This window comes from Saccopteryx bilineata, chromosome 6 (assembly GCF_036850765.1).
Source record: "Saccopteryx bilineata isolate mSacBil1 chromosome 6, mSacBil1_pri_phased_curated, whole genome shotgun sequence".
Classification (NCBI taxonomy): domain Eukaryota; kingdom Metazoa; phylum Chordata; class Mammalia; order Chiroptera; family Emballonuridae; genus Saccopteryx; species Saccopteryx bilineata.
In genome coordinates, this window is record NC_089495.1 from 133118999 (window position 1) to 133134238 (window position 15240).

Consider the following 15240-nt stretch of genomic DNA (forward strand, 5'->3'; position numbering starts at 1 on the left):
ATCCCGTCTTCCCCTCTGCCTCGGCTGTAATTCGGATAGTCACCATCTGGACCAGAGTCGCGAACATGTTTTGAATTGTGCCCCAACAACAACACAAGAGAGAAAATGAGGTTCCTTCCCTGGGGGCAGGCAGCTCCGGCATCACCCTTTCTCATTAGCATGTGCGAGACCACTTCGTCTCCACATGCTGTGTTAAGGGTTGTGTGCTGTGCTTAGCGGGGCTGTTCTCCCCTGTGAGCAGCTTTCAATGGAGGGTTTTACGTTTATATTCCTGGAAGAAGCAACTGTAACTTTAAGGAAAAAATACATATTTCCCTGCGAGACTTGAGGAATTATGTGACTAAACAAGAGACGACACGACCTCAGTCTCGGGCCTGTGTGGTGGCTGGTGACCCTGAGAAGCCATGGTGAGCCTGCAGATCACTCTTTAATGTCAGGACCCACTGTATTTGGCTTTAATATGTTTCCTTAAACAAATGGCTGAAAAGGCTGCAGCTGGGAGGGTGGCTTTCCACACTGCCCTACCTGCAATCCACCTGCCTGCGCGGCTGCAGAGACACCGCAGACCCATTCCCTCTAGTCCTTCCACGGGACCAGTATACTTCCTGTCGCTGGTCTGCTCACTGCTCTTCTATGCAAACTTCTCTTCCATGAGTATTTTGAAATCGCCACAAAACCTTCCAACTAACTGCTGACTGTCTTGGGGCATTTGTGGGTAAAAACGGTCTGTTCTAGTCTTGGAGGAAATCAAATTGTCTCCATTCTCTTCCTGTTCTCATAACCAACACAGAAACACCCAGACACAGATACACTCACACAGACATACTCACACACACACACACACACACCTTGACTGAACCGACAGGCCTAGTGTTTGATGTTTGGAGACGTGTCTCCCAGGTAGAGAGGAACATTCTATAGGACGGCCCTAGAAAACAGATGTGATTCTTCACCAAAAACAGATGTTCTCAAGCTTCAAATTGAGTTTTCTGTGAGTGGCTCTGTTCTTCTTGGTGTGACCTTGTGAGCGCATGAGCCTTGAAGTTCACGCAAAGGCCCAGACTCACACAATGAGCCAGAAGTAGTCACTCTGCTGTGAGTACAGGGTTTGTCCTGTTCATAACTGGCCCTGAGCCTCTCTCACGCCTGCTCTGGGGTTCCAGACCTTGGCTGCGTGTCCCGAGGCAGACACAGCACAAAGATCAAAAAGACTGTCTCCACGTTTTTGTGTCATGGCTCCATGAGTGCTTAAGGAAGTATAGTGTGGTACATGTGGACGTTTAGAAACAGGCTGTAGTGCCCAGCACAGTGGCTCACCAGAGAGAAACAGGCCACATGTGGGTTATGCAAGCACAGTGACAAACACAGGACTTCTCTGAGCTAAGAGGCACAGAAAGTTCGGTTTCTGTCTTTGGTTTCCTACCAGTGTGCTGTACTTATTAAGCCACTAGAAAGTTCAATGTCTGCATTTAATTGTGGTTTGTTTTCTGAGGTAGCAAACACTTCTTAATTCAGGTGAAAAGTTGTACTTGCCTGCAGTGAACAATTATTGGACAAGAACGGCCCCTGTAGCACTTGTTTACTTTTCTGAAATAGAAAGAGACAGAAATTACGGTTATGCACCACGACTTCTCAGCTATGTTAGCCCAAACCACCAATAAGCCAAAGCGGATACACCATATCTTTGACATCGTTTTGCAGTGGCCTGTTTCGACAAAGAAAATCAAAATTACACACACGTTTTCAAAGAATTCCTTTTCTTTTCAATATGAAGTTACTAAAGAGAGCTTTAAAAACAATTTTTACACTTTCATAATTTCCTTTTTTTCCCTTTACAAGCGTGAACTCGGGGCTTCAGGTCAGTGGGCCGTCAGCTCTCCCTGGACCCCCCCCCATTCCCTTGTTCCTACAGTGAATTTCACCCTTTTTTTTGTTGTGATATGAATGTCCAGATTGTTCACTGAATTGTTTGAGTTTTGTAATATATGCTCAAAATTTCTTAAAATCTAGACATCATACTAGAATGTAATATTATTATTTTGTCTCCAAACAGCACCTCACAGCGATCCTTTCTGAGATGCAGGCTTTGAAAGGATGTCCAAATTATGGAGAAACCTCAGCGGCATTCAGGATGTTGTCCTATGTTCATAAACCTGGGTATGTTGAGAAACAACTCCATTGTACAGATTTTAGACCAGAATTTGTGGAAATGAACAATAAGCATAGATTAAGATTTTGTAAGTACATGGAAACAGAGGCCGATGTGAAATTCACGGTATGAGCTTGGGAATCATTTAAGTCAGGGAAATAAGTAACCCTGTTTCTAAAGGACGTGGAAATTCTCAGTAAAATTGTTCTGAATGGAGAAAACGAAAGGCCTAATCTGGTTATTGGAAGGACACGTGTGAGGGTGTGTCTGAGATGTGTTGTATGAGCTGGTACCGGAGAAGGCGTGAGGCGAAAGGTTCAAGAAGAGGGTCTTGTCCCTTATCCCAGAAATGAGAAAATGCTGCCTGTCTTTGCAAAAACTTGTCCGTTCAGTGCAGAAATAGTGGGGAGTTAAGATTTAACCCACTGGCTGCTCTGGTCCCAACCTTGCGCACCAAGAGGAGGGGCTGAGGGGACGGCAGGTGCCTTGTACACAGCCTAAAACCAGTGAGCGCAGTGCAGCCTGAGGGCACGGCTGTTTCCTGCTTCCTCTGTAGAGTGAGCAGACGGGTGCTTCTCAGGAGCGCCCACAGCCCCTGGACAGATGAGATGTGCCCCACAGATAGGCCACATGCCTGCCGCTCTGGGCTGCTGGCCTCTGAAGACATGCAGTGTTTGAAGCTTGCAGGCCACCCACAGATGGCTTAGAAATGCAGAGACCCAGAAACGTGGGTCCACACGCTGCCCAGAGTTCCCACAACCATATCGCCATTTCTGCTTATAGCCCTCGCTTGCTTTGGGGACACATTGTGATGTTACGCTTGGGGGGAATGGTGGGGGAAGTTGATGTGAACTCATTAAAATCAGTGACACATGTAAGCCAGACACCTTGAGAGTTCTTGGCCCTTTGAGAGTAAGGCAGGTTGGAAGATAGATCCACTCACTCCCCTAAAGCCTCCTGTCCTTGACTTGGGATGTAATATGGCAACATGAGTGTTATCTCTGACAAAACAGCAGACTTCAAGGATGTACCCCGAGTGTAAGCACATGTGTGTGCATGTTTTGGCATGTGTGTACACTTGTGTATGTTTGCATGCAAAAGTACAGTGACGTGTGCCCGCATGCACACGTTTTTGCATATGCACGCACATGTATGCATGTTTATGTGCGATGTTTGTGCATGTGCATAGGTACGTGCATGCTTGAGCACGTATGCATGCAAGTCTGCATGTGTGTGTGTGTGTGTGTGTAGAATTGAGCAAGCTCATGGGTCAGACCACACCCAGGGTAGCATTATTTCTACAGGCCTTTCCCTTTCAAACAGAAGATTTCACTGGAAATTTCCCAGTCGCTGGCTCTTCCTAATGTGACCCAGCTCAACTGTGTCCTCTAAGTTCCTGGTCAGTGGCCTGGCCGTGTTGCTAAGAACTAAGCTTGGCTTTTCCATGTTCACACACTGGTGAGTCACCAGGTTTTGGTCATTTTTTCCGATCGGACCAAGCACAGAAAATGAACCAAACATAAATACAGGTAACCAGATGCCTTTCCTTAGATGGGGTGGTTTCAGAAGACCAGGACGTGGGAAGTCACTGGACAGTCCCTTCACGGCTGGTCAGCACCGCCCTGGCCAGTGTGGCTCAGCCACCTCTCCATTCCTGCCTCTCCTGCCTTTGTTGTGGGACGTGTTTGAGCTGTTTCTCCCACACGTCCTGGCCGTCCGCCGCAGTGGCACCTTGGAAGGCTTTGCTGTGACTTGAACACCCTCGCCAGCCCCGGCCATGCTGGCCCTGTTCACAGAGAGCTGGGAGACGCCAGCGCAGATACAAGGTGCTGCTGTTGTTTAGAATTTTATTTACAAAGAACCACAGGTGTGGCTGTTACAACACAAACAACAAAATGGGAAGGCAATAGCATCATGTAGGCAACGGAAGCGTCCATCTGGTTGACCTGAGAGTGTGGCAGATTATTCGTGAAGATGGGCAACACACGGCTACTTCCTCTTAGCTATTAGAACAAATGGTCAGTAAGCAGAGGCCGCACACATGGAGAGACACGGACGTTACAGTTCATTCTGCAGGAAGACTTCACTGGGAAAGAAGGATTAGTGATACAAACCAACCCACGGGCCGCTGAGCAACAAGGAACAGCAAGCAAGGTCAGAGATTGTTTGAGGCTCAGAAAGGGGTCCCCACACTGTCCCCTGCAGTAAAGTCACAGTTTCCAATGATCACTTTTGTGACTATGCAACTGGGCTCATATTACTAGCTGCAACGTCACAAAAATGACACTGGCCACCGCTAATTAGCTGGCAAAGTAAGGGTTTGTCCATTTTTACAGTGAGCAGCGTTAGTGACCGTCATGGCTTTCAGGAAGGAGTGAGCGGAGCAGAGACAGAGAGAGGGTTCAAAGCAGAGCCTCGCAGGTGGTGCTAACGTTCTCAGCAGGGCAGTTTCTCTTTTGGGTCATTGTGCTCCCTCGGCTCCAGAGGTGCCCAACAGCAGGTCCCAGTGCCTGATGCACCCTGGTGGGAGTGGGGGGCAGCTGTGTGGCCTCTGGGAAGCTGCTGCCTCCACTGTGTGAAGATGACCAGGGTCTTCAAGAGCAGCCTCACTTCCCCGAGTGCTGGAATTTGGGTCTTTCTGCTAGTCTGCACGGGAACCCACATGGCTGCAGCCTGTGTGCAGGCCTGGTGTGCTGAGTGTGGTCATCCACACCAACTGTCCGGTTCTTATGTGTACGGTGACCTTGGTGGCCCTGCTGCAGAGGGGGGACAGGGATACTGGCCAGGGATGCTCCCCATTCTAATGAGACTTTATTGACCGTTGTCTGGGGGTTCGTGTTCCCTTTAATGTAACAAAATCCTTCTCGAGCCCAATCTCCTAAGACTCTATAGAAAGGGAATTTGGAGAATCCAATCTTTCTTCCTGCCGAGCTATAGGTGCGGACGGTGGGTTGTGGCTAATTCTATATGTGGATACAGATATAGAGCTACATCCATATGCAAATATGAACACACACAGATGAGCACACAGACTGGGGACTGGTGTGAACTCCTGTGTTTGTAGCTGCATCCATCTGCCAGAGATGTCCATGTTTTGAAGACTTCTAGGTAAGACTTGTGAACCACACGTCTTTAGACATAAATCATACTAAGAAGACGTATGTGATGGCAGGAACTCAGGGTAGACTGGGAAGGGATGTTGTGCGGCCATTGCCTCAAGTGCGTTCGGGATTCAACACGCCCCCCACCTCTTCAGGAGAGGAGGTGGGGGAGGGGCCGGCCACTGGACGCGTCTGTGGATGTCACACCAGATGTGTGTCTCTCCTTCGGCTCTTTCACGTGCTGTGGGATCCAAAGAACTTGTCATGTGAAAGAAATTATTTTTCAAAGTGGACCAGAAGGCGAGAGAAATAGTATCATCGGAACCTAAGAGTCTGCAACACACAGATCAGGCAATCCTGACATGCAGCCTCCAGGCCGGACCACCGCTCAGACACAGACCACCCCGGGACCACGTGCAACGTGGGTCACAGGGTGTCTCTCCATGAGCTCTGGCTCCCGCTGGGAACAGGCGTCTATCTGTGTTCCTTACTAGGCAGGTGTCCACTCAGCCGAGGGTGTGAGGTTCTGTAAAACTCAGGTCTCGATTATCGATGCCACTCAATCTTATTCTCGCTGGAGCTGTTTATTCATTTGTCACCGTTAAGGAGCTAGTACTCCCCAAGTCTTGTCATCACGTTGGGTGTGCCATGAACTTTTGTTTTAAATTTTGCTTTTTATTTTATTTTTTCATGTTTTGCATTGTCGGTATCTTCCTGCAAGATGAGTCTAGCATTCATTCCGACAGTTCAATAAATACACTTTAAAGCAAGACGACCCACTGGGTGACTAGAGCATGAACAAAAGGCTGGACGTTTAAACCTGTCAGCTTCAAAACTGCACTAAAAATACAGACAATCGTATGCTAACTAGACCCAGGCTTTCCGCCAAGATTACCCACTTTAGAATCTGGGCCTACGCTTGTTAGATCACAGCCAACCAGACAAGCATCCAAACTAAAAATGTGGGTTTTATTCATCAATAACCTATAAAACACAGATGTTAGGACTCTTCTGCACTTGGGGAAATCTTACAAAAAAGAATGATCGTGAAGTCCAGCACAGGGAATACGGTCAATAATGTTGTAATGACTACAGATGGTGCCAGGTGGGTACCAGGCTTATTGGGAGGGTCACTATGTAAACGATATAGTTGTCTAACCACTATGCTGTTCACATGAAACTAATATAAAATAATACTGAATCTCAAGTGTAATTGAAAAAAAAAAAAGACCACATTTCTACAGTTCTGAAATACCTATCCGCCCCTCACATGTTAACAGCTCTTGAAACTAGTAATCCTCTTGCGGTTTATACGCAGTTAACATAATTTCCCTCCTTTCCCTTCCCCTCGCCTAGATAAAATACATTTATAATCTGTTCACATAAAACAGAGGGTCCACCCCACAGCAGACAGCACCCTAGGCCCAAGGAGACCTGCCCCACCTGCCTGGCGCCCGCACGAAACGGGCGGGCACCCCAGAGAGCGTGCCCTCTGTCCTACCTGCGGAAATCCAGAAGGGACCTCGTGGAGGATGGCACACCCTGGTCATACCAGCTCAGGAAGTGGAACTGGGTCACGGTGCGCGTCTCGTTGGTTTGAAGGTTTTTCAGGTAGAAGCTCCTCACGAGGAAGTCCTCACACCAGATGTGCTCGGAGACCAGGTTGACCTGGACAGGGGACGGGAGAGGGGACAGGCAGGCGTCGGTGCCACGGGGGCCCCACGGGTTACATTGCACACGGTGGGCTGCTGGCTTAAAGGCCCCCCCTCCACTTCCCCCACTCTAACATGCTTAGGACAAAAGGTAACTTTGTGGGTTTTAAGAAAATATCATGTAAGGGCATAATAGTCAAATAATTAGAAAAATGTGTCACAAGGCAAAACCATGTCAGGTTTTGCATTTTCTATTTCCAGACCATATAAACCTCCCCTGCCCCCCCCCCCCCAAATCACCAGCGAGAAAGTATGCTTCTGAACTCGCCTATGATCTATCCCAGGTGCATCACTTGGACAAGAGGGGGGAAGGAGAGGCCTCCATGGACTCACAACTGTGACCTGGGTGCTGGCTCTTCTCAGGCGGGAGCCCAGTCGTGCAACCCAGCAGCCATGCCTGGGTGACTTAGGGTTAATCTTTAAGTTTCTGACATGGTCCCTGCTCCGGACATGAGCATTCTAATTTTAATGCAAATGTTAAGATGTCTCACTTAACTGCTCGAGGGTTCTGGCTCCATCTCTGACGTGGGCAGAAACAGGCTTTTGCCAGCAGGTGCCCCTCAAATAAAGAGGCCGACAGTGTGGTGGCTGAGCCTGGTGCAGGTGGAATCAATGAACAAAAACAGTAATGGGCCCTGGCCGGTTGGCTCAGTGGTAGAGCATCGGCCTGGCGTGGATTCGATCCCGGCCAGGGCACACAGGAGAGGCGCCCATTTGCTTGTCCACCCCTCCCCCTCTCCTTCCTCTCTGTCTTTCTCTTCCCCTCCCGCAGCGAGGCTCCATTGGAGCAAAGATAGCCCGGGAGCCGGGGATGGCTCTGTGGCCTCTGCCTCGGGAGCTAGAATGGCTCTGGATGCAACAGAGCGACACCCCAGAGGGGCAGAGCATCGCCCCCTGGTGGGCGTGCCGGGTGGATTCCGGTCGGGCACATGCGGGAGTCTGTCTGACTGCCTCCCCGTTTCCAGCTTCGGAAAAATGAAACAAACAAACAAACAAACAAAAACCAGTAATGGCTGGTTCTTTCTAGAAAGAGACCCCTCACAGGCCTCGTCTCGGGACCTGGTTGAGCACACCACCTGTGAGCTCATCTTTTTGTCCTTTCTGCCTTTATTTGGGTTCATAAAAGTTTAAAGATGAGAACCGTGCCATCGACGCCAGGGCCCGAGTCCCAGCAGCACGGCCATCTGGCAGCCTGGGTATCACTGACCATGACGCCACTGGGGGGTGTGTGCCCGGCCCATGGCGGGGTGGGGAGGACCCGGCCACATGGTGCGGCTTCCTGGGGACGGTGGCCCAGTACCTCGTAGACGTGGTAGAGGTTGGAGCCTTCATCGGGCCAGTAGTGATAGCATTGCCGGACGCCATTCTCTGACAGGGGGGTCAGCATGACGATGACCACGCAGCCGCTCTCCCACACCATCTGCATAAGAGAACAGTGTGGCGCCATGTGACCAGTGGGTCCCTGCACACGGACACGTCCAAGTTCACAGCATTCGCAGGATCCCGAGTCACTCCCATGGGGTGCCTGCTCTGTGCCCTCCCCAGGAGGGTCCCTCTGCGACGCAGTCAAAGACCCCAGTGAGCGCCTGCTTTTTACCTCCTCAGTTCTCATTCTGCGTCGATGCCGCAGGTTTGTTCTGAGAGGGAAACTTTCCACAAAGGCATAGAAAAAAGACCCCGGCACCTGCATCCCACCCTTGGCTGGCACCGAAAGGGAGCGCCCCTCGCCCTCCGTGCCCCACCTGCCTGGCCAGGTGGCACACGCATTCAGGGCTGCTGTTATTCCATGGGACGAGAGGAACACTGTGTTGGGATGCTTTTCGGGGGGTACCACAGAAAGCCACGCCTCATCACAGGAGCTGGTTTACTCATCCAAAACTCAGCTGGTTCAGACAGAAACGCGCCCAGAACTGGTTTAATAATTCATAGTGGCCACATTAAGAACAGCTCTGCGACCCAGCAAACAAACAAGCACTCAGGAAACATGGCAAAGATGGCAGAGACATGGAAGCCTTCCTGCCCAGCTCTCGGGCTGGGCAGCCATGCACTACGACTTGAGCGGAAACCCTGGCTCAGCTGGTGGCTAGGCACTTGGTCACAGCAGGGCTGCTGCTCTGCAGGCCACATCTACCCCCCGGGAGCATTTATAAGCAGCTGTAATCAGACGTAGGGTGAGTCAGGGCACTTCTTTAAAAACCTACATAACTGTCCAATTAAGATCTCCTTATTTAAAAAACCCACATATCTCAAATATAAAATGTGTTCTCTTTATAGTTCATGCTCCCCCCCCCACAGCTATAATTTATAAGTCAGATGCTGCATGATGCTTTCTTCTTTAATACTGATTCATATCTCCACGTGACTGCGGCTGTCGACACTCCTGGGCACCTCGCGGTCTATCAGTTATACTGGGATCTAATGGGACCCACTGACGTGTTTATGAAAAGCCCACGAATAAATGTGAGTTATGCTCCGAGCCACACATGCGTTCCTCCGTGTGATCCAGCTAAACGGAGAGGACAGGAAGCCCCTGTCCGACTCCCAGTGTTCCGGGCTTTGCAGCCGACCTGCTAATGGCCCTCTGGAAGGAGGGGGTGCTCACTGAAGTCATTACGAAAATGAGGAGAAACACAGGCTTTATGAGTGTAATAAAAACACAATGATCGAGACCATAAACTAATCACTCAGTGCACACCGCGCCCTCAAGTGTGACATTAGGAAGCCCCCTCGCTTAGGGACACTGCCAGGCGGCCGTGCACTTCCACTCAGGCCCTGCCCCCTGCTCTCCGAAGATCTGGGTAAGATTAAATCCAAATGATACTAATTGAGGCAAACAACCCCAAAGGCGCTCTCAGGGATAATATTTCTTTCCAGGTCACTGTCTCTAATGCGAGAGGGGAGTTGACTATGGTGGACAGGCGGGCAGCCTGCCCGGCACCCACGTTGGCGCCAGCGCCTGGCGTTTGGAGGCAGCACACGGGATGACAGCGTGGCCAGCCCTGTCCACCTTCCCTGCAGGGCCTGGCTGGCTGACCATCAGCATCGCCGGGAACGTGGACCTTGGTGGGAACACGGGAAACCCAGTTCACTGAGGCTCCATCTCTAATGGGGTGCGGTATTAGTGTTTTCATCTGTGCGGCTCAGTTCCTGCAGAGCAGAGCCTGGCCCTAGGAGGGCGCTCTCGGGTCAGCAAACCTCGGAGAAACCCAAGTCCTACGCTTCCAGGACCTGGTCACGACCCAGAGTCCCCACCTGGTCTCGGTGGTGTCCACTGAAACAGGCAGCTTCCCTCATGAAGAGCCAAACATTTGAAGATCAGAACTGGCCATTTCTAGCACTTTCTGTGTGCTGAGGTGTCAGAGGGCATGACACTCGCAGTCACTGGGTGCATGTACTGAGCACCTTGTATGCACGGAGGTGACTGCAGCCCGGCCACAGGTGACTAAATCCTGCCCAGTACTCCCTCCACTGGGCGTAAAGCAGGTGACTTTCTCCAACAGGAAGCAGGGCTTCCATTGTTGGACTGGAACCACGCCCCCCAGATGTGGAGCTGTTCCGTGTTGAGGGGACGGGGGGGTGGTGGGGTGGTGGCTGCCGACACCTAAAAGGTCAGGTCAGGGACGGAGCCTCTGCTTGGAGGGTCCACAGTGCTGGGCAGGAGACAGTCACCTTCCTGCTTCAGTCAGGCCTCAGGGCAGTCTTGTCCACTACATGTCTGTGCTTGGAAAAGACTACGGACAAACTGCAGTCCTTCTGCTTTAAATACAGCCCGATACTGAGACTTAAGGTGACTTTCCAACAGCATGGGCGGCTTGAGGGTGGAGGGCAGGCCACGAGTCACTGCGCTGTGAGGCTCCTGGGTGACTCTGACAACCGTCATGTCTATCTCCCCCCCATAGAGGCCGAAACCCGGTCAGAGTGTCGGCAGGAGGACCTTCCCGCCCCGTGTCGCTGTCCTTCGTGATCTGTGTGGCTCCTGTCAGAGAGCAAGGATGCAGGGTGAGGGGTCGGACACTGAGTCAGTGCCAGTACCCAGACCAGACCTGAGCCCCGCCCATCACACAGGCACAATCTGATACCAACAGACTATAACAGCGGACTCTGGAACTTTCCCACCAGCAATAACATTTTTCGCCCAGGTGACAAGGAGGAAGCATCCAAACAAGACATACTGGCCGTCTCACCGGGGTCAAGAGCCCTATAGGAAAGACAGAGCCGCCTGCGTATGTTGAATGGACTCGATGGGCTTGGTGGCGAGGGGCGCCCATGGTCAGGCTGCAGGCGTGCGTGCAGATCGACCAGTGCACCCTCACATGCAGGCGTTCGCGTCAGGCGTTTGTGTAGGAGCTCCCGGGCCAGGGTGTGTCATCACTTGGAGTCCCCTGAGCCTGGTCCGTGTCCCAGACTGACTATGCACAATGTCTGCTTAGCACAAGGACCACTTTCAGGGTCCGTTTATTTTTTAAAGACTAGGAACTGGTTGTGTAAACGCACCCAACCCAGCTTTGAATCAGGAGAGGATGGAAGGCAAGAAGGAGACAGACAGACAGACTAGGGAACCAAGCCCCACAGAGAAGCAGAACAGATGGATTTTTCCAGCTTGTGACCTGTGAAAATCAGCTGGAACCCACACTTTTTATCCAAAGCTGGAGTGTGAGTGTCGGCCATTGCGATGTTCACAGCTGACAGTAGTTCCCTTTCATCTTTGGAGGACTGTGAGTTCATGCATAGAAATTCCAACCAGACTGAATATTTGAAGTAAACCATCCTGGAAAATCTAGGAAGTGGTGAGAGCAGCCGTGAATTGCGAGAAGAAATGTCAAGTTTTTCCTGAGAAACTAACTGCCCTACATCCTTGTATTTCCTTTTAATTTAATGAAAGCATGCACTTTAAAATCAACCAATTTGGGGTAAAGGGGTGCATATATAAATGGAATACTATTCAGTCATAAAAAGGATGAAATTATGCCATTTTGACAACATGGATGGATGGCTCTTGAAAGTGTCACACTAAAAAAGTAAGTCAGATAAAAAAGGACAGGAACCATATGATTTCACTCATGTGTGGGATATAAAACAGAAAGCAGGAAATACACAAAAGCCTCACAGACACAGGCAGCAGCATGGGGGTCACCAGAGGGAAGGGAGTGGGGGCTCAGCCATACGGTGACGGAGGGGGACTTGATGTTGAGTGGTGCCTCCTGGTGGCACATAGGGGAGGCTGACAGGCCAACTGAGGAGGGAGCGTGAGACCATAGGGAACAGACAGGGCGTGGAACACGTGCTGACTTTAGCCAATTAACCTAGTCGCCCTCATGTAGGATGTTAGAGAATGAAGCCGTCATCAGTGACCCCAAGACCCAGTCTGCCTGGGTTAGCCCCCACACTGACTCCTGCCCCCGGGACCCACCAGTGCCCCCCACCCGGTCACTGTACTGAGCACACTTCCCTCTCAGTCTCTGTCCTCATAGGACTCTCTTTGAGGAGCTCCATGCCAGGTCTAGGGGCTCCGGTGAGCCCAGTAAGTAGTAGCAGACGACTGTGGTTGCCGAACAGTCATACACACAGCCCGGGCGCCACCTCCAAACCTCATTTCTATTGAGCCAGCTGCGTGGGGGACAAGGGAGGGAAATGGAGGTGGGACCCACTGACTCCAGCTTCGCTAAGTGGCTAATGCCAACATCAGCTCTGAATGCTGAGCCCTGTCTGGTGTCCAGGGTCACCATCCTGGGTGAAGGGGACCCGCTGGCTGAGAGAACACACTACACGGAATCCAGAGCGAGACTGTCACGTCAGCACCACTGTACCCTTGTAAGGTTAAACAACAGATGAGAGACACGTCTCAATAAAATGTAATTTAAACATGGATTAACTTAATTTTTTGTATTTCAGAGAATGAAATTTCAAAGTGGCTAAAAAAGTGTTAAACCATTTAATCTCTCTCTCTTTTTTTTTTTTTGGTATTTTTCTGAAGCTGGAAACGGGGAGAGACAGTCAGACAGACTCCCGCATGCGCCCGACCGGGATCCACCCGGCACGCCCACCAGGGGGCGACGCTCTGCCCACCAGGGGGCGATGCTCTGCCCCTCCGGGGTGTCACTCTGTTGCAACCAGAGCCACTCTAGTGCCTGGGGCAGAGGCCAAGGAGCCATCCCCAGCACCAGGGCCATCTTTGCTCCAATGGAGCCTCGGCTGCGGGAGGGGAAGAGAGAGACAGAGAGGAAGGAGAGGGGGAGGGGTGGAGAAGCAGATGGGCACTTCTCCTGTGTGCCCTGGCTGGGAATCGAACCCGGGACCTCTGCACACAAGGCCGACGCTCTACCACTGAGCCAACCGGCCAGGGCCCCATTCAATCTCTTGATAGGATTTTTTCTGAGACTTGAAGTTTGAACCACTAACTGAGCAGAAAAATATTAACGGCCTCCCATTAGGTCTGGAATCCTGTAACACTTAATAAAACCTGTAAACAGGTTTGAACTGGGTTAACAGAACCCCAGGTGCAAATTCATGATCAATTTAAGATCTTATTTTTCGAAAAGTTCACGAAGAAAGAAAGACCCACCTGCCAGAAGTCAGCCACAGTTGCAGGCAGGGGTCCCTGGGTGGCGATGTAGGCAGGGTTCCGGGGGTCGTGATCCATCTGTAGAGACCAGAGCCACAACGATTACCTCAGAAAATGGTTAAAAGGGAGGAGGTTAAGCATTGGTGATGAGGGGACTGACAGGTCACATCCCATATGGGACACCGTGTTAACATGCCCGTGTGTATGCAGGCCATGCCTCCTGACTGTCCCTCATGGATGCAGACAGCTGTGCCCATGGCCTTTCTTACACCTGACATGCAGGTGATAGGAGCCGCCTCAGCAGAAGTGAGGACCAGTTGGCCAAAGACCGGACACCAATAAACAAACTCACTGCACAGGCTGGGCCAGCAGCAGGGCACCCCCAGGGTGACGCTTCCATGGGTGACAGTGACCACACGGCGGCTTAGCACACACAGGGCGAGTGGCCGCCGTGCCCTGACAGGCCATGTGCAGGGACAGGGTTCAAACAACGAACCCAGCAGTCAGACCTGTAGGTTCCGGGCTTGTGCGTATGGAGTGGGGGCACTGTTCACCATGAATGAGCCCCCATCCAGCAAGCATTTCTGAATGGCCAGTGTGTCCACCTCCAGAAAGAGTCAGCCTGCCCACGTGGGCACTAGTTTCTGTTTTCACAACGGGCTTGGGCATGGCTGAGCCAGGCCGGGTACCAGCAAGGAGATTCCTACAAACTCTTAAATGCCCCGAATGACAACTATGAAATAAGTGTGACTGATGGGTTTTATTTTTTAACAACACTACTGTGCATTAGAAACTGAGCAATAATTTCCCCAGAGTCCCACACAAAGCTGACTGTAATGACGAAGCATTCTGATGCCTAAGGAGCTGGGTGGGGGAGGGGCCACACACGTGGACCAGCCTCTGACATTTGGCACGGCAGTGAGTACATATGTCCCTGTTGGTCTTCCTGCCCGCCCACCCTTACAACCTGCTTTTTGCCAACATTTAAGTCAAATTCCACAGGAGCTGGATTTTCAAGTTGCTCTTCCAGACTCCAGGCCTTAACCGGGGAATCCATGGAGATGTTGTGGCTTCAGGAGTCAAAGGGAGAAATGCTGACTTAGGAACTTAGCCTGTTTTCATGTTTAACCTTGTGAGTTGAGACTGACTGAAGGAAAATATTGATTATAAACCATAATTATGCACACAGAAATATTTGCCTGTTGGCTCCTAGATTTGGTCAATTTCTCATGATATTCTGGGCATCTGACCTGTCATCCTCTGAGGAGTCAACATGTACTACTTAAATTAAGGAAATGCGTTCTGAATAACCCTGAAACGCCCCCACTCACACCCCTAAGTAAACTGCAGAATGAAGAGTGAGGTTATTTTAGGTGCTGGTGGAGACTTCAGACTCGTTCCTGTCATCACACTTGTGCTGTTTTGAACAAACTGTCGAGTGAATGATGGTCCCCAGTCTCGTTCTCAGTGACAGCCCTTGGATGCCCTGTGCGGGAGAGCTGGTTCCCATTGACTTCCACAGGCTCCGATTGGAAAGCAGACTGCACAGTATTTACTGCTGGGTGCCGTCCCTGGAATGTAATGAGGACCGAGCACAGACGTGACAGTGACCACCACAGTGTCCTCCTGCCCAGCCAGGGCTTCCTGGGCTCTGATTGAGGACTTTTCATTCAGCTGCTGTTAGGAAGTTTGTTACCATTGTACCTTCCGTCATAT

General features: G+C 51.0%; 1 protein-coding gene and 1 non-coding gene across 3 annotated transcripts in view; both read right to left on the bottom strand.

The window, feature by feature from the left end:
• Positions 1-15240, bottom strand: part of PTPRN2 (protein tyrosine phosphatase receptor type N2) — a 485678-nt gene that overhangs the window by 11953 nt on the left and 458485 nt on the right. The window contains exons 17-20 of one of the 2 annotated variants that reach the window (XM_066238053.1): positions 13525-13602; positions 8263-8382; positions 6752-6918; positions 1534-1587 (exon numbers count right to left, since the gene is read on the bottom strand). In XM_066238053.1, the coding sequence (XP_066094150.1) occupies positions 1534-1587; positions 6752-6918; positions 8263-8382; positions 13525-13602 (419 nt within the window). The remainder of the gene's footprint in view (positions 1-1533; positions 1588-6751; positions 6919-8262; positions 8383-13524; positions 13603-15240) is intronic. The other variant, XM_066238054.1, reaches the window with a different exon arrangement.
• TRNAT-UGU (transfer RNA threonine (anticodon UGU)) lies at positions 13231-13306 on the bottom strand. The gene has a single exon. It is a non-coding gene; the product is annotated as a tRNA-Thr (tRNA).